The 26,734-nt window shown below is 38.4% G+C and overlaps 1 protein-coding gene across 5 annotated transcripts in view; it reads left to right on the top strand.

Annotated features, from left to right (window-relative positions):
- Nucleotides 1-23,237: 23,237 nt before the first annotated feature.
- COBLL1 (cordon-bleu WH2 repeat protein like 1) overlaps nucleotides 23,238-26,734 on the top strand; it is a 78,128-nt gene continuing 74,631 nt past the window's right edge. Inside the window, exons 1-2 of one of the 5 annotated variants that reach the window (XM_077785001.1) lie at nucleotides 23,238-23,261; nucleotides 23,855-24,015. In XM_077785001.1, the coding sequence (XP_077641127.1) occupies nucleotides 23,942-24,015 (74 nt within the window). In that variant the 5' untranslated portion in view covers nucleotides 23,238-23,261; nucleotides 23,855-23,941. Of the gene's footprint in view, nucleotides 23,262-23,525; nucleotides 23,677-23,854; nucleotides 24,016-24,035; nucleotides 24,132-24,661; nucleotides 24,745-26,734 lie in introns of those variants that run through there. The other 4 variants (XM_021528581.3, XM_021528580.3, XM_077785002.1 and 1 more) reach the window with 4 other exon arrangements.

Below are 26,734 nucleotides of genomic sequence, written 5' to 3'. Positions count from 1 at the left end.
ACTGTATAAAATTTATATAAATGGTATTTACATACTTGATTTTATGCTGCCATCATTTTTCAGGTAAGATTCCGATTTTAACTGTTAAACACAAAATCTCAGAGGTGCCTTTCATTAGACATTACTTGAATAACTTGCAAGCCTACCAAAAAGGTTGCATTTTTTAACCTTAGTCTGCAAGGCTGTTTACAAGTGATAAATTAAATGTTTTGGAATATAAAACTTTCCCATGTTTCATTGATTTAACTTAGCTTTTATTAATTTTAAAATCTTTAATATGTATTTATTAGCACACTATAGTATGGGGGTTTTATGAAGTCCTGAGAAAATGTATTTCTGGATTTCTGTGTACTGCAATTCTGCTATTAAATCAAAAGACCCTTATTAATTCTGTATTTGATTTTGCAGTAACTGTCCTTTAGAGCTGAAAGCTTCCCTTTTACTGGATCTTGAGTCAAAGGAAACTTTGTATTCTGACTGAACTGTAACTGATACAATTTAATTGTAACTGTTACAATATGTGGTCTTATTATTGAAAAATACTGCACAAATAAATTCACAAGAGTGGATTTTAAAAATTCAACTAGGCAGTCTTTGTAAAAATTTCAAGATTGATGAAGAAGGAAATTACATTGCAGCTCAATTCTTACATTTATACTGCTATTCATTATTTCTGGAATTGAATGGAAACTAACATTCTAAACCTAATTATCATTCTAGTCCTCTGTTTCATTTCAGTGTATGACTAAAGATTTTGTCATGGTTTGTCAAATTTTGGTGATTTGTTAGCGTTTTCTAAAATTCATTTAACCAAGGATTCATGTGTATATATGTATGTCTATAAATATACATATATACATAAGCATATATATAAATACTCACATGCCTATAGAATAGGACTCATTTGAGGCTGAATAGTATGAGTATCCTCAGTCATATCAATGCTGTCATTTTCAAAATGTTTTGTTACCAAATCAGAATGTGAATCTGAGTTAATTTTTGCATTATTGTGATCCTTATGGTTCCTCATACCAGCTAGATATGTAATGCTACTTCATTTTTATGCTGCTTAATGGGGATGGTTTTTGTCTTCATCTTACATGACAAAGCTATGTCATTCAAGACTTCCAGCTAAACAAATGTGTAAGCAAGGGTCACTAATTGGTGATAATACTTCTAAGAATAACACACTTTAAAAAAAGTAGTGCTTCCAAAATAAATGCTTTAACTATACTGTGGTTTTTTTTGTTGTTTCTTTGTTTTTGTTTTTGTTTTTTTAAGTTGTAAAACAATTAGAGGGAAGCATGAGTATTACTCTGCTTTCATTTCTCTACAAAATGTCAACTTTGAGGGTGATAATTTATTTGTTCTCCAGGTACCTGATACTGTTCACGAATAATATTTCTCATCAGTTTAGATTCAGTAATAGCTGATTTTGTCTTAGCTCTGTGTGAATTGTTACTGAATAGATTCACCTTCTTCTATGCCAAATGGAGTCAAACCCAAATAATATTTTCTTGTGACAGCCAAGGAGATCTTTTTGATCAATCATAATTCTTTCATGACCTTTGTTGTTCTTTATTTTTCTGATTTTTTTTAATCTTAAAGCAGGTTACCTTGTTCCAGATATTAATTATAAACTATAGAGTGTCAATGGAATAATTTCCATCTCAATCTGCTTGAGGTTATGCTGTTATTAAATCATGTTTGCATGTCCTTTATGAAGGATGAGTCTTTATATGCTTTTCTACTTTATAAATGGAAATGTAAAGAATTTCTTTTCACTGTTCTTTTTAATTTTTGAAGTGTAAAGTTTGAAGTAGTAACGGTCAGTTAAATGTTTTTGTTGCTGCTAAAGCTTCTTTTGCTCTTAGAAGTTCCTTTTGCCAAAACTAATCAAATTAATGTAATCATATGCTCAGAGGTTTTCATTTGTGAATTTCCCAGGTGATGATGGGGTTCTCCCAGACATAAGTATATTGAAAATGGGAGGTTGGATGTCACAGATGCCGGAATTTAAAGTTAACTGCTATTTGCCTAATGGCTTTATAAAACCTACCATCCCTTCTTTTCCAATATTGGATAGTGAAGCTTCCCTTTATTGAAATGACAAATAACAGCAATCTGGTAAATCCCTTCTTAGAACCTAGGAGGTCCAAATACAGAAAGATAATTCATCATAACAAAAATTCTGATAATGATTTTTTTCTGCAAACACTTAAGACTCCCCAGAATAACATTGAGATGCTCTCACTGGCCTTAGCGTGTGCAGGATCTCACCACAATCTTAGTACTTCAAGCAGAGGTATGCTGGGAGTAGCAATATCCCCAGCTCCAAATGCTCAGTGGTGACAGAACTCCACAGTTTGCATGGAGGGAGAAGAATGTTCTACAAGCACATGCTGGCAGGATTTTCATATCCAAAGCTGGTAGTGTGACTCACTGTTTCTCCAAGTTCCTGTCTCCAGCTGAGAAGGCATTTCAGGACACCAGATGTACAATTACCATTCTCACAGGAGCTAAACTGACAGTTTATGACTTTCTAGAGCAAAGTGCTTCTTAGCAATCACAGAATTCTGAGCATTCACAAAATACTTCCTCCTAAAATTTTGTCAGATGCCCAAACTCCATGAACTACCTGAGACTTTCTAGAGAATTTTTCTTCCTCCTCAAATTTCTCTCTGAAGGGGGAAGCAAAATGGCTCAGGTTTGCTAAATGGATGTATTTCTATATATTTTTCACCCACAAAATCTTTTTATCTCATATAACATACATATATCACATATATTTTCCGCATCAGATAGGGGAAGGTTATTTATTTAATACACTAGTATTTGTGACTCACTGGAGAACAAAACTTAAAAAGTAGTGTGAAGATTTCTTTGGAGTCTGGTGGGAACATGAGGTAAAAGGGAGAAAATAAAAGTGGTAGGGTAAACAAATCAAATATTAGGAGTGCAAAACATGAGACTGAAAAATTAAAACAATGCACAGAAGAGTTCTACTTTTTTAGTAGTTATATCTGTTATAAGATCTAATTTTAAAAGCAATTATTGGGTTTTGGATTTTTTTTTTCAAGAATTGATGTAAATTCTAAAACATTCAAGATTTCAAGAGTTGAATTCAGGACAGTGAAGGAAATAAGTAGCAGCTTTCTAGTTTCTGTTATTCAGTGCTGTTGGAGAAGTTGAAATTTAGGTACTTGCTTAATACATGACTCAAAACTCTTTATGAAGAGAAAGTAATCTGTATGGTTATTCCTCTTTCTGCTTATCTTTCTGTTTTCTCCTGACTAGATGTTGATTCTAGGTGCTTCATAAGGCAATACCATATGGAAAAGCTATAGTTGCTGTATGGAATTCCAAAATAGCATTCAAGAAAAGTTCAGGAAGGTCTGAATTTTCACATGTGATTTCCTAAAAGAGACAGTATCCACTAAACACTGCAAATTCCCTGCAAGAGAATGGACTTACTGTATTAATACAAATAGAGAAGTAATGAACTAAAGACAAAGAAAGCTAGAAACAAGTTAAAAATTACTGTAAGACACTCTAGGAATAAATGACAGATGTCATTCTATAAAACCTGTATTGAGATGAGGTCTTGTAAATTATCTTTTAGTGAGCAGCTTAGGTCTGCCACGAGCAGCACACTTGGCAGGCTCTTCAGCAGTGTCCTTTGTCTTGATGGAGGCAGGACAGCTGACAGTGGTGATTTGCTGTCCCACCAAGAGCACCTGCCTGAGATTGCATAGTGGGATGCTGTGACCACCTCTTGGCACTTCTGTTTTCTGGAGGCAGGGGCTGGCTCATACTTTGCTTTGTGTTCATACACTGCTTAGCACAGTGGCTTCTGATTGATTACGGGGCCTCCTAGGTGCCAGTAACACAAGCAGTAGTTATTATACCGTGGCCATATTTTAGTGTTTCTCTATCATATCCTGTTGCAGTCATCAGTGGATAACATAAATATGTCAGTGGGTGACAGTGGGTCCCTTAGCTTCTATTTTTGGTTATATTTGCGGGAAAAAAGGTTTAGAAGATACCTTCTCACTGTTTGGTTCATTGCATTTTGTGGCTCTCCAGAAAAGGACATGGGTGCCACATGCCTTATTAGTAGTCAAACTAACTAGTAGCTATTCTAGTTTTTGCAGTGCTGCAGGAAAACTCTTGTGAAAAAGCAGTACCTTGTCTATTATACAGATTATGTTCAAACACAGGGCAGTTCTGGCCTTTGTGGAACAATGATTAACACATCAAAGGAGGCATAGGTGGGGTCATGTGACATTTGCTGGAATGACAGCTGCCTAATTTTGACAATCTTTCATATCAACAACAACAAAACAAAACAACAACAAAAAAAAAAAAAACCAAAAAAAAAAAAACTTTGAGGCAAAAGACAAATATTTTAAAGCTTAAACTGACTGCTTGGAAAAAAATGGAACATACCCTACGGAGCAATAAAATGACATGATTACAGAGACATATATTTAAAACTCTTTCCTTTATACTGAGCACTAACTTTTCCTTTTATCATGCCTTTTTCTGTCACAAAGGAATATTACTAATGAACTGCAGCAGTAAGTTTCAGGCTCTTTTCTCTCATATTGCAAGAATACATTACTGAGTGACATACAGTCATGCTTCCCATGCTATTTGACAGAAGTCACTTGATTAGGCACTCACATAAAAAAAATTGAAAAGAAAGGATAAAACATTATCACATGTAAACAATGTTCTGGTCACGGAAATTCACTTCTGCTTATTTTCTCCTTCTCTTTCTAGTTTTTCTGTGGTTTATTTTTTCACAAAGAATTGTCTGTCATTTTTATCAGGTCCTTTTATATCACAGCTCAGTGTTCTGATGTGTGAAGTGCTAAGTATTTTCTACTTTTTTACGTTAATATTCTTATCATCAGCCTACTATAGAATAACAGACATCTTAAAATAACATGAGTTTTCACAAAAGGGTTATTATCTTTCCTGAACTATGTTTTAGCTGTCTTCCAGAGAAGAGAGAAATCCCTTAAGATACAGATCCCTAAAATGAAATTCTGAAGGAAGTAGCATATAATATGTTACCATAACACAGTGTTTTCCAGCATTTTAAATTAGTGGCATGCTGTATGTTGACACCAAACTATTGTAACAATGTTAGTCGGCCTGCAGTGTGAGACAAATGATGTTCTCAGACTCCCATTCATTTATTTAATAGTATATATTAAATCTGTTCCCATTTACTGACTGGGCAATGGAATGGAATATTACCCTATCTCAGAGGACACTAATTCTTAAACTATGCAAAAATATTATTATATAGCTCATTTTATGCAGAAATCTTATTATCCAAGAACAATCTGTAGTGTGCTGGTCCTCCCAGGAACTTCATAACCACCATGAAGCCTTCCTGGAAAGGTAGGACAAGTGTACAGTTACCCAGTAATTACAGGATAATTGACATTTTCAATCTTTCAAAAATCAGATGTAATTTAATCCAGATTCTATAAAAAAAGAGTAGGCCTCAACAGTGAAATGCAAATACAGAATTGATGGCCTATCAAATTGTTGCTGGTGGGTTCTGTGGTACTAGTCTCAGCTCTTAACCCAGCCCATAGGGAGAAAGGCAGGGGAATCTAGACCATAGAGCTGTGTAGCACTTAGCTTCAGCTACAAAAGCCGTGGAAATCCCTGGCAAAATGTACATTTCTTCCTCACAGTCTCTCCCTTCAGCCGTGTGTTTCTAATCTATTGCATGAAGTGGTTTACAGGGCACTGTAAGATTTTAAGATGCAATAGGAAAAGACCATGAAAGTGAGGAAGGTGGATCAGTGTTTGTGACTTTGTAGGTAGAGAAGAGAGTGTGAGAAGCTTGAACAGAGGGAATGGTGTAGCCATGGACCTGCAGGTGCTCTCAAGGCCCACGCCATTGTACTTACAGAGAAGTTAACTCATTGTGACACTGAATAAGAGAATGCATTTAATTTCATGCACATGAAAAGTACAGATAGCATGGCAGAGAAAGCTTGTTATTTTAAATAAAGGATGAATATTTTTACCTACTTTCAGTGAATATCCAATCTTGTATTGCCTAAGAATAACAACAGAAAGATAATAATGCTGCTTGCTGTGAGGTCCACTGCAACTGTTGCCTAAAAGGGCAGGAAATGCAGAAAGATGGCAGGGAACTTGAAACAAATCTTTGGCAGCTTCTGCTGCTATTAAACATGAGCTGAACCAGGATATCAATATAAGCATTCAAAATGCAATAGAAAATAGACAGAAATAATAAGAATAATATTTCCTCTAATATACATAACTCAATCTCTAAAAGTAAAGAACTCTGGACTTCTTGGAGCAGAATTTATTCTGTAAGATTTTCTGAGTTCCCTTGCATTCTACTTTATATTATTAATTGTTGGTAGTCTGATCCCACATTCTTTTATTAAAATGCAGTTCTTCCTTATATGGGTATTCTGTTGTAATTTTTTTTCCCTTGAAAGACTGTAAAACTTGTAGGGTGCTTCCAGAAGCATATATCTTGGAACAAAAGCAGGATGCAACAAGAAAAACATCCTGAAATTTTAGTGGGACATCAAAAGAGGACACTCCTGAACTGAATAAGGAACTTCTTTGAAAACTTGCAAGTACTCTCCACTGATGGTTAAGGCTTTCAAAACTAGAGCAAAAAAAATCCCAACATTGTTCCTGTTGTTCTTTAGTTAGATGTAAACTGGGAATTGAGAATGTGTTTGTAACTTCAGGCATTTTAAACTTCTTAACACATCCCCTCTATAGCCCTTCATTATTACGTGAATTCTACTGTTTCCTCTGGTATGATGCCAATGCATGACTCGTGTCAGCTTTTAATAAATATTTAAAATTTTAAATTGACAGGTAAGTCAATATAGACCTAATGATTATTCAGGTGTTGCCAGCTATTGGGAAATTTGGTGGTTGTTTTTGAAGCAGACCAGCAGATGGTGCTCGAAAATTAGTTGCATCAGGACTGAGTGGTGCCTTTTCAGTTCAGTTTTGTTTGGTTTTTTAGTTGTTTGGGTTTGCTTTTGTTGTTTATAGAATGGCTAATACATTTCTTCATTAAATGAAACTATGAATAAGGATGAAGCAATGGAATACCCGGCAATTTGTGGAATTCTGTCTCTGAATTTTTACTGTTTTTTTTTTTTTCTAGCAATAATTTTTTGGTTTAATTTTCATCTTATTTTATTACTTAATTTCAGTTCAAATACTAAAAGCTTTATTTTTAAATTCTGGCTTTTCTCACAGTCAGACTGAGATGATTTGTCTTGTAGATTTAAGCATAAATGTAATAATATTTGGAGGGGTGATGGTAGATGCAGATGATGGTTAAAAATATGATGCAAATGATGGCTTCTTTTAAAAAATAGAAACATTCTCTGTTTGAGCTGAAGTTTAGCTGCAATGATACACAGTAATCTTCAGAGCCTTGGGAATTTTACACACAGTCCATTAAACATAAAACCTTCTGCAAATCAGAAATTCCAGTGTTAGTGTTGTATTCAGAAAATAGGCATTAGCCTTTGTTAAAATGCAGTAAATTTAACATACTCTGCCATCCTGCTCTCAGTCTATGGCTGTGACAACCTGTTGACATGCTATATTGCAGATTCTGTGGATAGTATGCCCAGGTGCTATGAAATTTGGCAGCTTTACAGTCCCTGCTTTCTTGGATATTTCATGTGCAGACACCTTGATAAATTCCCAGTTCAGTTTAGGTTGCAGAGAGTGAAGATGAACCTAATGTGGGAGCTGTGTAAGCCCCACCCAAGGCATATAGTCTATTTTTAATTAAATATATTGGCGAGTTAATGAAGATGTTTTGCTTGAATATTAAAAGATTAACATTGGAAATAACTGCCTTGAGGTAGCTGTAGTGGATTGGAGAGAGAAATGTGATGAAAAATTTAAAAAGTGACAAGTGGTGTAGTGTCGGTGGCATTTTGTGCAGGAGGGATGAATTAGATGGGTCTTTGGCAGGACAGACATGTTGTGTACAGTGCTAACTTGCATATCAGTGGAGACAGCTACAGAATTCACAATTAATGTAAGAAGTCTATAACAAGTAAAGAAGTTTGGGCTTCATAATTTCCAGGAAAATGCAAGTAGTGTGCACTACACTGGAGTTTGGGATGTGGAAATTTTATGTGGGCATATACACAAAATCAAAACCACCTGTGCATTCTTTGGAAAGTAAAACATGCAGCTTAGAAACAAGAAAAACTTGTAAAACAACATGCAAATAAAGCAAGGTACTGGTCCTTGTCTCTTGCTGCTAAACCTATTATAGACTTAAAAAAAATCTTTCCATTAGTGTTTCAACGAAGGTGTCAGGGGAGAAAAATAAGTATTTATCTGTTCTCTCTTAGGTTGCACATAAAAGTAGGGACCTTAATACAGTATTGCATTAAGGGTACCCTAATGCTAATGAAACAATACAGGACCTTCAGAAAAGCATTTTCAAGTAATCACAGCTCTCATAGTTGACCTGCACTCACCTTGGTTAGTTCTTGGCACGCCTGCAGCATCCATGAGAAGCATGTCTCTGTTAGGTTTTCTGATGTCAGCTACAGAGACTGCTGTATTTTCAGCAGAAAAAAAAATAAATTGCTGAAATCTACATCAGGATTTAATTCAGAACTGTGTATAAATACATACATACAATGTGATTTTTGTGGAACTTAAAGTGTGACTCAAGACCTTTGATAAACTGAGAATGAATCGGACTATCCAGAAAGTCCAAAGCAATGTTAATGGATCTGACTGGTAAGCTGTACGTATAGACAGAAAAAGAAAAGTATTTTTGTAACTGCTATGTCACAATAATCCAGTTTGGAAGTTACATATGCTATGTCATGTCTTTGAACTTAAAGCTAATCAGATGGTTTTCTATGCCTTAGTTCTTATTGTAGTGGCAACTGAGGCTCTTGTATATAGAATACCACTCTGCTTTCTCAAATGCAGGAATTAAGTAATTTATTCATGTTTTTAGTAAGCAAACAGGAGTTGTTGTGTGTACTGATTTTGTGGACTGTATGAATTACCTAAACTTCTGTGGCAGAGTTAGGGACAAGTACAAGCAAGTAATTTGTCTGTACATCTGGAATCTTTGAATACACCTAAAAATCTGTACTGAACTTGAAGTTAGAGCTGCAGCTCATGTGCAGCTGGAAGTCAAGGCCATCCATTAGAGTGAATCTACCCCAAGGCAAGCTATTTTGGGCATGTTCTTATGAAAGAGGTCAGAATTTCCTGTGAAAGTCTCAAAAATGATGGCAACTAAGTTAAGCATACCCATAGATCTATTGCTGTCACACTCTCATCTTTTTCAGGTTTTGATTGTTAGTGCTTTTTTTGCTTTGTTAACTTTTGTTGTATATTATATTTACAGTGCTCCACATGATGTTCATCAGTCTTCTTGTTCCAGTAAAACCTGTGTTTAAAACTTTGTTTCCTGCTCTGATTTCATAATTGTCTTCAAACACTTCACATTCACATTCATCTTTGGCTAAGGGATAAGATCATCCTTCTCTTAACTGAATGCATGTATTTACATTTTCATTGATCTCATCCACAGTAGACTCGGCCAGTCAGAAAACCAGCATGAATATGCTGAGATGGAGATCATAGGGCTGAGGGTCATGGAGTTCAGGCATGCAGTTGTTGCTGACTGCTGTTTTCCTGTAAAGAATAGGAGATTGCTGTGACACAGGCTCTGAAACCTCTGGCAACACGTAGCAGACAAAGACAGCAGTAGGCTCAGAGCAGGCCTATACAAGCTTAGTAGTTTAGCATCTGTTCTAATAACAGCTTCAACAGGAAGCTCTGTTCACCTGTTGCTTGTGTGCTACCTAACATATGCTGTCCCCAACCCTAAATTGGCCTTTCAGGAAAATGCAGTATTGATTATTTCAAAACCTGCCTCTTGCAGTAGGTTATTGAGGCTTTAGAGAGGGGGAACTGATCTCTAGATCAGAGGCTAAATGGCACAGAATGGGTTATATCCACAATATGCATCAGTTGGCCCTTGATGTCCCCTGGACAAAATAGAGCACTGCTCTGGCTTCAGGCATAATTTATGTATGCAAATATTCAGAATTAAGGGAAGGATGCACAACACCTCCTGTTACTGGTAAAGACTTACAGGTAGCATTATACAGAAGGTATGGGAAAGAATAGTAGCTGGTATAGTCAAACCACACCAGGGCTTGATCTGGCTCTATGTTCCTGTCTAATTCAGCAGTATAGACACAGGCTGCCTTGGTGACTGGTGAAAAGTGTGTGCTAGATTAAAAACTGCCTGTTGACAGTACCTGGAGATGCTACTGTACCATTTAAAATTGTCAGACAATGTCAGAGCAGGCTGACAAGGACTTGTTTATGTAGCTCCCACTTAAATAGGCAGACATAAAAGTCCAGAATTGCAGTGGTTTTGTGTTCTACCTGCAGAGGGCATTCATACTGTTCAGTACATCATTACTCTCTAGTTGATAGAGAAAGGATTGTTTATGGTTATATCAGTTATGGGTGCATGAATCAGGAGCTTTATGAAAATTGCTTTATTGAGCATATCTGTCTTCTGTGAAGATTCTGAGAACCTCTAGCTGAGTACATATGAAACAGATGAAAACTGTGGTTGTGAGAAGAGTGGTAAAAGCTGGTCAGAGATTTTCCTAAGTAAAAATACCTTTTGCTAGCTGAACGACTTTTTCATGTTAGTTATAAAGTGTTTTGTTAATTTCTAGCCCTTTGAAATTTAATAATTTTTAGACATAGTTTGTGCACAGTGCAAAATGCTGAACTCCTTTTCAATAAAGCTACTTCACAAAGCTTGTACCGAACTTGCAGAGTGGCAAAAGTTACAAATACGAAAATTTTGGAAAAGGCATAATGAAATCAAGTTAGAATGGAGAAAGGTGATATTTTATTTTCTTGGAACTAAGAAGTGCAAGAAGAAAAAGATAATTATATCAGGGCTATTAATCAAATATTTTTCAAAGCATTTGTTTCAGTTTTCAATTTAGTATGAAAGTGATTCTTGTTTTTGAAGAGAGCATGCCCCTTTGGCAGCCTCAGGAAGTATCTTCATAAAGTATCTCCTGATCCTGGAAGTGGCAAGGACAAGGAATGTAGCCTAGCTGGAAGAACAAGTCTGACAAATGGTAACCCAGGCCCATTGTATCAGACAATGGCAGCTGCTGAATAAACACTGGCAGAACAGTATTAGTCTGCACAAGAGACAAGCTGAAGCACAGAATGCTTGAGAACCTATTCATAATACAGCTGTTGATCCTTGGTGGCCTCTGGAAGTGAAGATGACTGTTAGAAAGTTAGCAGTCTAAAAGTTGAGAATAGACTTTCAAGAAACAGAGAGAAAGGAACAGGCATTCTGGTTTTGGGGATTTGCTTTTAGGACAAACTTTCAGGTAATATTCTAGGAAGTCTGTATTCATTATGTCAAAGTGATTATGAAATCTATAATGGAGAATCCAGGGCATTGAGATGAAAATAAGGTGCTTGTCAGGAGGTCATCCTTGGCAGAAAACACACCTGGATTGCAGTACACAGAATTGCTAGAACTGCAGTTTCCTTTCATGTAATAATCTAGTGTGTATTCATGAAACTGAGAGTGACTGCATGCTGTATTTCAACTTCCACTGCCTGAAAGCTCTCCCCTTGGATGCATATATTTCTGTAGTCTCTTCATACTGTCACAAACTGCTTGACATAGCTTTCTCCTCTGAAATCTCCTCAGCTCTCTGACAAACCTCATTGACTATTCCTTAGTGGAACTCACATAATATTTGAGTGCAATCACTGCAGATGGTGTGCTAAGACTTGCTGCTCTTAATCGTATTTTTAATACTGAAACCTTTCTGCTTATTTATACTTCTAGTAAAAGGGTTTATGAACCTTATTTGTGAAGTGACTTGGGTTACAGTGAATACCAGGTGGAAGAAATTCAGGAAAGCTTTTATTGCTGACTGACACAGATAACTTTCTGTAAAACCTACCCATCCTTACAATGGCCTCTATAATACTGTGTTTATGGTGCCTAATGCATGCATTTCGGTATGGGAATAAAAAAAAAATACTCTTAGGCCTGCTGGATCAAATGTTGCTAAAGAGATTAAATTGCAACAGTTACCTGACTTTTGTACACCTTTGGGTAATGAAAGGGAGGACTGGAGGAGCTGTTGTAACTTGCTGTTTGTTCTAAATTTGGCAGAGTATTCTACCCATGCTTTCTGTTTCATGTATTGCAGATGGGTACTATTCAGGAAGGATCTGCTGGTGAAGTAGATCTTGAAGCAGATGAGGAGTGAGATTTGTAGCAAAAAAGAGGAAAGGCATTAGCACCCTGTGTCTTTACTGTGAGTCCCCATGCCTTTACCAGTTCCATGGTGGCAACCATAAAATTAAATAGATTAGATTATGATTCCACTATTCCAAATAGGTCACATTTTTCATCATGCCTACTATGTAAATTTGAGACTTGACTTGGCTTTGAGCTGACTTACAATTCAGTTAAATATCTATGTTTTTTCACTGGACAAATTAATAATCTCTGGAAAGTATATTTGGTCTTGATGAGACTTTTCACATAAAAATACTAAACTGTATGCAAAAGTTAAAACATATAGTAAATCAAGTCGTGTGGTTCCCCTATAATTTCCAGCATGCTTTTTTCTTACTTTTTTTCTTTTACCAGCTACTAATTTTCTCCTTCAATAATTTAAATTCTTTCTGTTAATCTGTAACTGAAGTAGACTTTGCAAATGAAATGGTACAGTTCCAATCAGATGGATATCTGCTATGGCATTTTGCTCTGTGTGATACTAGCTGCTATCTGGTGCAACCTGGAGAGATCTCTGGAAAGGCCAGATAAACACGAGATAGTAAACTGGATGAGTATTCTTGCTGGATAAACACAAAAGGTAAGCTGTGTTGCACAGAAGGATTTAAGAAATACTATTTCACTTTCTTCTTTCTAGCATCAGGGTAAAGTTCTTATGGCTTAAGCACATTACTGATTCCTAGTGTTCTCCGTCATATAATAGTCAACTTGGATACCTTTTCTGTGCTGTACTCTTGGTTTTTACTTTGGATCATATTTGATTTCACAGTCATCAGTCATCAGGGCGAGCTTCCAGGTTTTAGTCTCTTAGCTACACATAATTGCCACAGCTCTTAAGAGAGGATTCTCTTCACAGTGACTATAATAATGAATTCTGAATGCTGCCCTCACTATCTCCCCCATATTCTAGTTTGCTGAAGATTGTAAAGGGCTTCTTTTCTTATCATAAACCCCAGATTTCTAGGGCTCTTAAACAGAAGTAACTTTCAGTATATATTTCATTATTTAATTCACAGGTAATAAAGACACAGTTAAAACTAGAAAAAATGGACACCTGTAACAGTACAGCTTCAATGCATTACAAAACTGTTGCTCTAAAATCTACTTCCTGGCTTCTTTCTCCTTTGGCATTGTGATTTGTCTTTCTCTGAACTTATAGTAAACTGTGGCATGTGTTCAAAAATTACATTGAAAAATCATCAGTAAGGAGGGATCTTTGCAATGATCAGTAATTTATATCAGTGGCCATCCACGCACAGATATATTGCACATTTGGACACCCTGGTGAAAATTCACTCAGAAGATAGGACAGCAGTTTCCAGCTGTCTGGACAAGCACAATTTTCTGGTTATAGTCTCAGTCACAAACTATGCATGGAAAAACCTGCTGTATGTAGCATTAGGATGTAAATTCTTAATAAAATAAAAAGTATGAATGATAGTATTATGTCATATATAAAGCAAGGTACATGTTGTCCACAATAATAAAATTTACTAGGAAGAAGAAAGAAAAAATTAAAAGCTTCTTTATAAATTTAAAATAATTTTAAGATATTTCCCCCTTCCTCATGATTCCCCAGGTGGTTCTTAAGTCCTGTCTTTTGCCTATTTTTGCGTAATTTGAAGGGAATAGGAGATTTCAATATCTGTACTTTTGAAAAAGGAGACTTTCAGCAACCTTGAGAACACTTCTGCATGCACCTTGAAACATCAGGTAAATTTGCACCCTTATGAATTACTGAGGATCTTGATCTTGCCCTTGAAGCCAGTAGGCTGGAGTTCACCGTGGTATGTGTTGTTCTGAATTGGTGAGTCAGTAGAATAGTGCAGAAGAGGTTCTGGTTTTTTCAAGAGGAATTTCTATTATGTCCAACTGGAGAAGTATTACACATACATATCTGTGACATGACTTAGAATAGAACAGATTCACTTTTGTTGTTTTCTTTGCTTCCAACAAAACACATATATAGTTTGATTTGCAATTCAGAAGCATCATAATAACTGCATAAATTGTATCTAGGTTAACTATCACTGGTTTAAGTCTTCATTAACTAGAGTGTTTTTTTGTCTTTTTGTAGCAGATAAATTTTTTATCATAAAGAGGAGTAAAAATATGTTATTTTATTGAAAGATATGGACAAAAAAAATAATTTCATAATCATCAATTCCAACCAGAAATTACAGTAGTCTAGATATTAGAAATTTAATAGTTTTTGCCATTTCAGTTTGAAGTACATAATTAATATTCACATTCAATACATTTCAAGTTTATATAAGAATGATAGCTATTTGATCCAGCTGCATTGCTTTCCATCTGTTTTCTTCATACACTGAGACAGTAACAAATCTGATTTGCTGAAGACTGTTGATCAAAGTCATTGACGAATACTAGCATTAAGATCTTTCTGTCTTGAAGAAGGATGAAGTTGTGGCAAAATTCAATAGCAATTTTCTTTATGCACTCAGCAGTTTTTTTCATCAGTGGACCATGAAGTGAAAAAAAGGTGATTTGGAAAAGTTTAGAAAAGGAACAGGTTATTATTATAGTTGTTGTTGTTTCTTATATAAATATTATGATAGTTATACAATCTATCCTAAGAGTCACTCTGTTCTAAAGGGGACAGAGTGACTTGGGGATTAATGCCTCACCAAGTGTCCAGCTCAAGGACTTTACTCTCACCTGTGCCATGAATTTGTTCCTATACCTTTATGTTCTTTAACCATGTAATCTGTCCTTGCCAGACATTTTAACCTGTTGATTCTCTCTTTTATCTCAGTCTTCATATTTTATACTGAAAAATGCCATATTTCCTTTTAACCTTCATAGACACAGTCTGTGTTTTAAAACAATTTCCTTCTACCCTCACAGAAATCTAGCTTCTGAGCCACTGTGCAGCTTTATCTTCCCATTCTTTTTCATTCACTTTAAATGTTTCCAAAATTTTCTGCCCTTGGGCCAAGGATTTTCTAGGGTGCCTCTTGAATTACTTAAAACAGGTTATGCAGGAGGGTTCTATCTGTAAAATCAGGAGACAAGAGTTCACGTAAAACGTGGCTGAGTGCCTCAGCTCAAATTGATATAATTTTGATCAGAGTTACCACTGCTTATTTCTCAAATGCAGTTTCCTAAGTGGTGAAAAAAAAAAAATTGCAAATTATTTACAGTGACTCTTTATTTACGCTTCCTTTCCTCTTCTGATTCTACATCTAGGCAGCTCAATTCTGTTTCAATCTTTTCTCTTTAACTGTTTGGCCTAAATACACTCTGATGCATTAATTAGCATATACATGTTTATTTTTGTGAATCTTAGTCTGGAATGAAGCCCATGATCTTGTATTTGCCTATAATGGCCTGACTTTGAAGGTTCAGCCCAGTCAATAAGCATTTCATACACTGCTAGAGAGAGATAAAAGGTCTCCTTGTCCTGGTGCCATCTCTGGAGCACACAGGCCTCACAGCTGTTAATGAGGCCATTCAGCATCCCCACTTTACCCAGCATCTAAAGTAAATCATTCAGCAGAGCTGTAATTCACCTTCTAACACTACCAAACTGCCTTCACCAGCTCTTTGAATGCTTAAGTGCTTAAAAGGTGTGGTGCATTACAATGTAAAAAATAAGACCGAAGGCAAAATCTTGAAATAATAATTACAGTAGGTTCAAAGAAACAGCATATATCTATAGGACTCCTTTAACTTTATTAAAAAGTGACGTCCTGCTGTTTTAAAGTCAGACTTCCAAATATATCTAAAGAGTCACAAAACATGAGAATGGCTTTTCAGTGTCAGATTGAATGTCTTATCTAACTTGGTATCCTTTCTCAGGCAATGTCCAAAAATGGATGTTGAGGGAACACTAGAAAAGGAAGGGAAAACATATATACTCCCAAAAATCAATCATCTATCATCAAGCACTCTGTGGTTCAGGAACTTCCTGAGCAAGAGATGGTGCTTTGTATTTAAGAACTCTTGATGAATTTCTTTACTGGTTACTCCCAGTCTTCTCCAGGAAGAGGCAGGGGAGATAAAATGAGTGCTCTTTTCATTTTCTAACCTTTATTTCTGAGAAAAACATTGGCCCCATTCTACAAAGTCAGAAATAGCTATAGTGCTATCATAGCAGCTCAGTGTCCTGTAGCTCTACTTAGAATGATAACAGCAATTTTGTATCTCCTGGCACAAATGCATGACACTGGAGCTATACATTGGTCATGGGGTGGGATTGACTGATGCATTCAAAATCTTTTTGCTGTATTTAGTTGGGTTTTTCTTTCAAAGGAAAAGCTTAAAAATACCTTTAATGAGCTACTTAAAAGCTGAATCTTCAGATATTTTAATTGTGCAGTCATACTGCTCAGAATAGAACATTACACAGTCTTCTAAATCTGGCCTAATGCCCGAATCAGAATTGGTGAGCTAAGGGCATTTCTTCTGCAGGTTCCATATGGAGCATTTAAAGGCCTATTCTAGCTTTATTTATATATATTATATTTATATATTTTTATTATATAATGTTTATATTTTTTGTGAAAATATTTTGAGTTTAATGCAACTTCCGTTTCTTATTAGTACACCATACTTAACTAGAGTGAATTGACAGATGTTAATGTACAGTAAAAATCAATGTAAATTGCTGCCTGTATACATAGTAATTACCATGTGAGAATTCTAAGCATCATTGTATTCGTTTTTATGCCACAGTAAGCAGAACTAATCCAAACTAGATTGTTAAGCCTTTTTTTCCATCCTGATTGTGGCAAGATACAAATGAAACTTTCCAAACTATGCCTTACTTAGTGGATAGTAAGCAGTGATTTTAGCACAGCAATTTGGAAGGAAGGAATATTGAAAGAACAGCATCTCTGGTGCCAGAAAGAGTGCACCCTATGGCATTATAGACACAATCCCTCCATTAAAAACAAATGGGAAAACTAGTGCTAGACAATACTTCAAACATTTCTTAAATAAAATTAAACGTAGCTAAAACTTAGCTGCTTAAATTAGAAGCATTTAATGATGCTGAATATATACACTGCAGTTTGGTACATCAGTAGCAAATAGGTGTGGATTCAAGTTATGTTTTTATACAATATCTCACAAAGGCAAGACAGCTTTCTCAGTCCATGTTGCCAGGAGCATATTGCTATATCCTTTGCTGCTTAATTACCATTTTTTGTTTACAGAGCATACATAGTGATATATATACTGGTGGATTCTTACCAGAGAATATACCTTGAGCTATTCTGTCCTGTGAACTGCTGTTAACCATAGCCAAGGACAGAAATAATTTAACTTCTACATTCTCCACAAACCTGGCTCTGAAACTGAGCTGTTAGCTTGAGCTGAGCTTCATGCATATGCTAATTTAAAATTGTCTTTGACATGCCTGCACAAGCTGTGTTGACTACTGCATAGATGCTCACTAAAGAGGTAATTCTACAAGGAGACAATGGCAAACTGCAGAAAACAAGCAGTCAAAGCTGACTCTGAAATTACTTGAAATTATTTATGCAAGCTCTCAAACTCAGAGCAGTACTAATTTTCAGATTTAAACCTCAAAGAATTTCTGTAACTACTGTTTCATCTCCCTGTAATGAATCTTATACTAGACTTCATTTGTAACACAGAGCCTTGGGCTCCTATCCAGTGTGTTTGAAAAGTTTGGTGAACTCTGTCAGGTACTCTGAAACCTTTGCGTTAGTATATAGTCATTACTTCTATTCAACTGTTTATTGGGGGGAAAAATATCCAGCTTTCTAAAAGCTTAGAACACTAATAATCTGTGGATCTATGAAGCAGAATATGTGCCTACAATGTGACTTAAATATAACTCAGTGCAGTGTTGTATTCTTGAAACTGCCAGCATATGAACGTGGGATGAGCTTTTTCCCAACAAATACATTCCTCCAGGTCCTTAGAATTCACTCTGTGTGCATATGTGATGAAAATGATCTTTAATTTGTCTGTGCTGAACATCTCACTACTATCTTGTGTTTAAAACAGATGTGATGTGTCCCTTTGGAGCTCAGTTGTGGGGCCTGTTATGAACAAAACAGCCTTGCTGGGACACTTGGCTCGAACTAAGTACTGACATTGAAATGTTAATTAGCTAATTGCTCCTGGGAATCACCTACCCCCCCACCCTCACTACCATTCTAGGACTGGGATGCAAAATAGGGAGACCAGTGGAATCATGGGAGGGGGTTTTGGGGATGAAAAACACCCCTAAATGGAAAGCTGGGCACAGTGGAGGGGGCTGGATGGATGTGCTGGTTGGGGAAAAGGGAACCCCATCCCTAGGCTTTGTCTAACCTGTCAGCATAACCTGCAGAGGACCAGACTGGACTGGGGTGTGGGAAGCAGAAGCAAAGGAACACACTCTTCCTGGTGTTACCAGGAGGGAAGGAGAGGGATAGCTGCTGCTGGATTTTGGCAGCAGACTCTGCACATCCCCCCAGCCTTTGGCTACCAGTGTGCCAGGAGGAGAGTGACAGTCTGCTGGGACTTCAGATACAGATTGGACACCTCTTCACCTCCAGCTACCAGCGTGCCATGGAGATTCCAGGGACAGACTCTGCACACCTTCTCACCCTTTGGCTACTGGGAAAGCTACAACAGGAGGGACAAGCTCCGTGTACAGCCCCCTGCTGAGCTGATCTTTTTAATAAAGAGCTGAACATTAATAAAGGTAAAGTCCCTGCTCATTACAGGGCCTGTTCCAGCTGTACGTCCCTAAAGCACACCTGCAAAAGCACACTGCACACAGAACAGCTTCACTTTCTTGTTAGCATTCCAATGGAGGAACGTCTCTTCCTTCTCCCCCATTAATTCAGTTGTTTAATCAAAGTACACAGCTCATATCATCCAAGTGAAGCATTTAACTCCTCTCCATGCTTCCAAAGCATCTTAACATACGGCATTCAATTCCACTCTGTATGTAGCACCTCCGGGGCTGTCCAGAAAGCACGAGAGCTTTCGAGTTACCCAGGCTAGTTCTGAGCAAGCTGGCTAGGTACCAAGAGATACAAATTTGTGCAGCATAAGGCTTCTCCTTGGCTAATATATCTTGTTTTCCTGACACAGTACAACCATAGCAATATAGATTTCAGAACCTAAAATAACTCATCTGCTTACAACTTAGCTATTGCTACATTATCTCTGTAGAAGAAATCCCCAATTTCCTTTGTATCTAAGTGTATTTTTCTAATACAAAAAGGAGATATGTTTGTTGTAGTGTTATTTTATATGATACAATAAGCCATAAACTAATGAATTACTAATCAATTGAACAGATATTTCTTTCCAGAGGTGATTTTCTTCAGAAATATTTTTTACTGTTTAGACTTTGCAGACTTCAGTATTGAGGATTTTGCACACTATGTGCATTCAAAACATGGAAATTTAGTGCACGAGAGCAATTTAATGAACTTTTACTTTCTTCTAAACCCCAGCTAAGATTAACATTTAAATTAATTCTCATCTATCCTTCATTGCAACTACTGTGGCTATCATGATTTGAAAGAATTAGACAAAGCTGTTTTAAAAGATAATTAACTTTGCAAGAATACTTCACAGCATATGTGATTCTACACCTTATATCACTTATTACTCAGCATTGTCTGAAGCTTTCTAGTATTACTCAATTCCAACGTTAATCCACATGAATACCTCACTAATTGTTATCCCCAAAAATACTGCTCAGCAACAAATTAACTTAGAAATCATGACTTGTAAGCAGTAAAACATTTGCTTTCATGATCCAACGGCAAACAAGAAATACTATCAGAGTGAAAACACAGTGGTAGTAATGAAAGTACATGATAGTATCATTATGCAGGTCTTAAATATGACCTCTTCAGTTAAGTGCACAGTTTAAATGGGTTCCCAAGCCTGTCCCTGTGCCTAAGCAATGCTGTCAGTAGCTATGTACATGTGTGTGCATGCTCCCAAAACCTAACCCACATTCTGGAATGCAAACACAGAAACAGCAACTGTTCAGCAGGATGCAGCTTAGGCTGATTGACTATTCTGTGGAAAAAGAATTACATATGGATTTAGTTTTCATTTAAACAAAATGAAGAATCATATATTCCTTGCTTTATCTTTATAGTATAAGGGTAAAATCCTGATTTTTATCATGTCTCCTATATAAAACGTACAGAATAAGTAGTTCAGCTTTTTAATGCATTTAATTATGCATCAGAAAAGTAATTTAACAAAGAAAACACCCTTCAATTCCATAATCTATTTGACACCTACTTTGCATAATAATATTCAAAACAACTATAGTGTGACATAGTATGATTTTCAATGTACAAAACTACATTAGGAGTGCATTCAGGTTAAATCACAAAATGTCACTATAACCTGTTATGTATTAAGAAATTTAAAAAGAGCTTGTAAACAGACCTTGACAATAGTGAAAAGTATTGTAAGGCTCCTGTGGTCTATTTAACAATTCAAAAAGCTTTCACTTTTTGCAATAATGGGCATACCTCTTTGAAGATCATACTATCCACTATATTTCTACAGCATCTTTCATTCAAAAATTATTTGTATTCACATTTGTGGCAATCTCTTGAACAGAGAAGAGCAACCAGAAGTACTGAAGCCATCTAGGACGACTTCTGTTATGAAAAATGCCATGGGATATTGCTGCTTTTTTAGAACAGGCAAGGCTTTGTTTTCAGTAATTTAACTTGTATAAAAATCCTATAGATAGTAATATACCTGGAACTTCATGTCTCTACCTCAGAAGTTCTCCTTCAAATACCATTTGCAATTAGCAGTTCTTACTACCTACAAAATTTGAAGGTTATGCTAACAGTAATCAGAACTGGGTATTAATCTGCAAACATTTATACTAAATACACAATAGCACCGCGTATATTCACCAAGTGGCAGCTTGCCACATGGATTAATGCCTCCAGATAAATGATTGTTTTACCTCAAAGCATGGACAAAAGATGACATTATTGCAACAGTGCAATTAATAACCTACCACTTCATTAATTGTTACAATGATATCTTCATGGGTCAGCTTGAAATATCTAGGGAACTTTAAAGGTTTTCTAGTGGGTTTTTACCCCTTAGCTATTCAGTAGAAGAGACAATGCTCAGTGTGTTAACTTAGTATTCTCTGATGCAGCCTTCTGTTTATTGTGTATGAGAATTATGTTTGATTTGTATGAACAGTGTCTTGAGCTCAGGATAAAGCTGGAAACTTTATAAAAACAGAAATATTTTAAAAAGATAATTTGATTCTGTCATTATATTTTGAAACTCGAACACAGAACTGATAGTCTATTGATAAAGAAACAAAGTGCCACAGGAGTCCAGAATCTGTCTCTAAAAAACTGAGACCACAAAGAAAAATGGTAGCTCCACTACCTCAAAACCCAACTATTTTAAGTCTAGTTATTGTAAAACTGCCACTGCAGAACATGGCCTGTAGGCACTCAAGTTTAAAGTCTACAGTGTTTCTAGTGATCAGAATTTCAGATGTGCTTAGTTAACAACTGAGATAAAACATGTGGTAGTGTAAGGCAATAAGCATAACCTCTCCCCTCCTAAAGTGAGATTGGCACTATTCAGTAAACTGCTGTTTTAGATAATCTCCCAGGCTCTATTGGAAATTGTCACCACTAATAATTTTTTTTGTTATTTCCCTAATGTCACTTTTCTGCCTGGCATTGCTGAGTTTCTATTATGAGCCCATGTGAGCTATTCAATAGATTGCAATCATTGTGGCATTAATAATTGCTAAAAGAATTAGACTATAGCATATATTGGTTTTCAAATGAGATTATAAAGCTCCTTATCTATTGGTGGTGATGCAAAGTTTATTAGAAGGGATGGCAACATGACACCAACATGTGTAATTATTCTAAGTAATACACAATCAGCTACAGGGTCTTCAGCTGAAATATCATTATACTGCTAAATCATTTCACACCTTTGCAGCATGGGAGTTTCGTTAGTTTAGAAGGTGCTGTCACATTATGGTTTTGCTCAAGAGCAGAGAATTCTTTTGTACTTAAACTAATGCTACAAACTAAATGCAGAAAGTTACGGTGCCCTGATTGCAGGAACAGTCAACGTACAAAATAATTTATCAGCCGTCATCCTAACCTAGGATGTAGCCAAACAATTTGAGGAGTGTGAGAATAGAAAGTGGACTGTCAAAAGAGAAAAGGGCCCAAAACTTACCTAAGGTCCTCAGTGAAATTGTTCCTGAGAGTCTTAATGGATCAGTTCATTGAACCCTGCCTCTCTGAATACTGGACCATGGAAAATATATCTGACTCACCAGTGATTAATTTTTTGGTTTAAGAAACATACACAGATTAATAGGGTGTGCCTGATAATGGCATGTGGTTATTCAGGGTGTGAATAACCTCTGGGGTTTGTCAAAAAGAGGTGGCTTCAGGGTTAGTCTCCAGTGAAAAAGCAGAAAAAAGTCTTTGTTGAAGAAGCACACTGCAGATGAGAAGGGCATCTGAGGGAGAAGCAAAACGTTATTAAAGTACAGCATTTCTACAATGCTGTACAATATACAGTATTACACTAGCTATGAAGAATATTAACATCGAGTATTATGAATGTTGACATCAAATGGTCAATTATATTAATTTTTCCATATATATAATCTTAGAACTAGTCAGAAAAAGGATTTTATTCTTCAATGCAACGTTCTTCTTTTTTCCGACAGAGAAAAAAAAAATGAAAGGTATAAATGCTTTGACGTTGGCTATTTTTCAACTTTTGTTAAACACTGGGCAAAATATTAACCTTATAAAGAGTTGTGTGTACTGGCCAATATCGTCTGGTCCCAGCACAGCAGGAACGGCGCTCTGTGCTGACACAGGTAGGCAGCGCGCTAGTGCCCGACCTGCTCAGCTGTTCCGCATAGAAAAGCGGAGCTGCCCTCATGCTCAGCGAGCAAACCTCAGCCTGAGCCCACTCCTGACGGCGGGAGCTCGTCACCCGTGACAGCCGGGGCTCAGCTCGGCCCAGCAGAACAGTCTGATCCCCCACCGTGGGGTCCCACCGCATCCCGGCCCCGGGCTCCGCGCCCGGCTCTCCCCACCTGTAGGGATTTCGCCTCGCGCCCTGGTGGCTGGAATGGGAAAGGGCTGAGCCTGAGGCGGCCGCCGGGACGCTTCGCTCGGGGAGAGGAAAATTCCAGGCGAGAGGAGCGGCCCAGCCCCCGCCGGCCGCTGACAGCCCGCGGCCGAGGCCGAGCGGAGTCCCGGCTGCGGCCGCAGCTGGACGGACAGCGGGTGTGTGGGGGCGGCGGGAGGGAGGCGCTGGGACGGGAACAGGGAATCTCTGTCTCCGTGCGTGCCGGAGCGGGGAACGTTCCGCGTTTCAAGTTTCTCGCCGCGAAGTTCGGGTTTGCCTTTTTTATTTTTTTTTTTTTTTCCTTGCTTGTGCGTTTTTTTTTCCGCTACGCCCAAGGTGTGGTTCGGCGATCGGCAGGAGCCTGGCGCAGCCCGTGACCGCACCCGGGCAGGCGCCCAGTGTCCGCGCCGTAAACAGCGGGAAATGCCCGGGCTCGGGGGCGAGGCGGCGCCGGGGGCTGCGGAGCGGGGCCGCCCTCCTCAGCCCGCCCCGAGCAGGTGAGGCGGGGAGCCGCGCTGTGCGGGCGGGTCCCCGGTCTGCGCCCGCCCTGCGCTCCCTTGGCCGCCGGCATGGACGGCCGCGCCCGGCCGCCGGCCGCCCCGCCAGCCTCCGGGTAAGCACGGCTCACGGCGCGGCGGGAGCGCGGCGCCCCGGCTGCGGAGGGACGGCTGGCGGGAGCCGGGGTCGTGCGCGGGGCTGGGTGAGGCGAGGGGAGAGCGAGGGCACAGCTCGGGTCAGGGAGGCCGGGGCGGTGCGCGCCCGGCTCTGAGGTGCGTTGCTTGGGACGCAGCCAGCGGCAGAGGCGGCTCCCCAGCGCCGGGGGCGGGCGTACCGCCCGTGCCCCCTCGCGGGGCTCCGCGGCGGGGGGAGGCGAGGCCCCGGGCGGGACCGCGGGCAGATGGAGCGGCGCGGCCGTTCAACGGCTCCGGGAGCGCCGCCTCGACGGCACCTGGGCCGCTTCTCCTGGCGCGGCTGCGGGACCACCCTGGGCCGCCGCCGCCCTCCTTGGCCGTGCCACGCACCGCGGGCAGTTCCCGCAGGGACGAGCCGCAGCCCGCCCGCCGGCGCTGCCGTCCCGGTGCCTGTGCCGGACTGCAGCGCTGCCGTCCCGGTGCCTGCCGGGTGCTCGGCACTGCCGGGATCTGCGCCTCTGGCAAATCCCTGCAGGCCAGCACTTGCCGGTCGGAGCATCCTTAGGTGTGCGGAGTCAACTTCCAGCTCTCTGGGTGAGAGTGGCGGCGGCTTGGGAGGGCTGCGCCCTCCTCGGTGCTCTGGGAGCTGCCGACGCTGGGGAAAAGAAAATAAACAAGCAGCATCTGTTTGGAGTAGTAAAAGGGCTGGTTTGTTTCTTTTTATGTTTTAGGCCCCTCTGTTTTTATTTTGCTTATAGCAGAAAATCTGACGTTAAAGAATATATTTTTCAAATCCTAAGTAAAACTACCCCAGTTATAGATCAGGCAGAGGAGGATTTTTCCTTAACTAGTCAGGTACGTTTGAAGAAAATTACTCGGTGACTTCACTAGGAACTGGAGTGAATCAAAACAGTGGTAAGACTGCTGAAGTTATCTGTAAGTACAATGGACAAAATACATGGTGGGTATATTTTTAACATGAACATTTTTTGAAGCTTCCATACTATTTGCAAAAATTGATTACCTGGATTACTGACCCAGCGGCTACAGGATAAACAGGTGCAGATGGCGGCAATTTATTGTAGTATTTGCAGCAGTAACCAAATCAGTTTGAAGTCATGGCTATAGTGAGGGGAATTTATTCACTTAAGGCCTTGTCATTATTCCGCATTTATATGTAGCTATTGAGAAATTGACTTTATGTTGTTGATCGATGTAGATGGTATAATTGCAGTATAGACAGTTACTACATTTTGAAGACTCTGTGTACTTAAGCAGGGTTGGAAGGGACTGAATGTAGGATAATAGTGTTTTTTCCAGGTTAGGGAATGGCAAAAACAGTATGTCTTGAAAGTCTTCTGCTTTCCTTGTGAGCAGGAGCATAAAAACAAACAAAACAACACAATTAAAACTTCTGCTGTTCTGACAGCTCGCCTAGGCCTGTTGCCTACCATAAAGTGTTTGGTATAGTGAATTTTGGCTGCTGCTTGACATCTAAGTTCCCTTTATGTGACTTCAAGCATCTGCCAGCATCCACTTCTCAGTTTTGAGAAACACGCAACTCACAGTAGGGCTCATTGCATGAGCCCTGCAGAGAGATTTTTAGGCCTTTTATCAGCTGTTCACATGTAATGTAGTACTTAGAAAATCACATTGCAATGCCTTTCTTGCTACAAAAGTTCTTTATTGACAGTCTTAACTATTTCCGTAAGATGCTCTCATTTGCTCATGAAATGCTGGATTTGAGGAAAAAAATGTGGATATACCAGAAAAGAAGACAACTCCCAGTTTTACTGAAAATAGTCCACAGATTTTTGAAAAGTACGCATTTACTGTTCCTTCTCTGAGATTATAGGAAAATTTGTGCAATCTGGGAAGAATTTCAGTTGAAATAACATTTTTCTTTAAATGTATTACCAATTGATGTAATATACTGCATTACATCTCTTCTTAACTTGTTTAGCCAGGTTGAAAATGTTGTTAATCTGCAGCTGAAAACTGTTTACCAGCCAATATGTTCTTTAATCACTGTTTGAAGTTCTGTAGGGTAATTGCTGGTAACTCTTAACAGCTGAGAAGGTTTGTTTATGCTAACTGCTAAGAAGGTAGTGTTTTGTAAATTTTCAAGCACTGATGTTAGTTAAAGCTCGGAACTCCTATATAACTTGATCACTGGTGGCCTTTTAATACAGAATTTTGTTATCAGATCTATAGCGACCCAAGATTTGGGAAAGGATCCTGTCATATCTCTGTTTTTGCATGCAGAATTATGCTTTTCTATTGAAAAATTTTTTACTAAAACTGGTTGTGGATAAAAATATTTGTCTGAATTTGGTGAGAAACATGGCCATGTTATTCTCTGTGTACATTCAATGTCAATAAGAAAAGATTTTTTAAAAAATGGCCTCTGCTGGATTTTTTTTTTTTTTTTTTTAATATATAATATGGTGAATAGAGACTGTGCCCAGCAACTGACTGGAATATTTTGGAATATGATGAATAGGCGGTGTGTCCAGTAACTGCCTGGCCATGACACACAGTTTCTTCTCCTGGCAGGAGAGACTTGGCTGGACAGTTAGGGAGT

Source organism: Lonchura striata, chromosome 8 (assembly GCF_046129695.1).
Source record: "Lonchura striata isolate bLonStr1 chromosome 8, bLonStr1.mat, whole genome shotgun sequence".
Taxonomy (NCBI): Eukaryota; Metazoa; Chordata; class Aves; order Passeriformes; family Estrildidae; genus Lonchura; species Lonchura striata.
The sequence above is the reverse complement of the archived record's forward strand: the minus strand, read 5'-3'. Positions and strand labels throughout refer to the sequence as shown.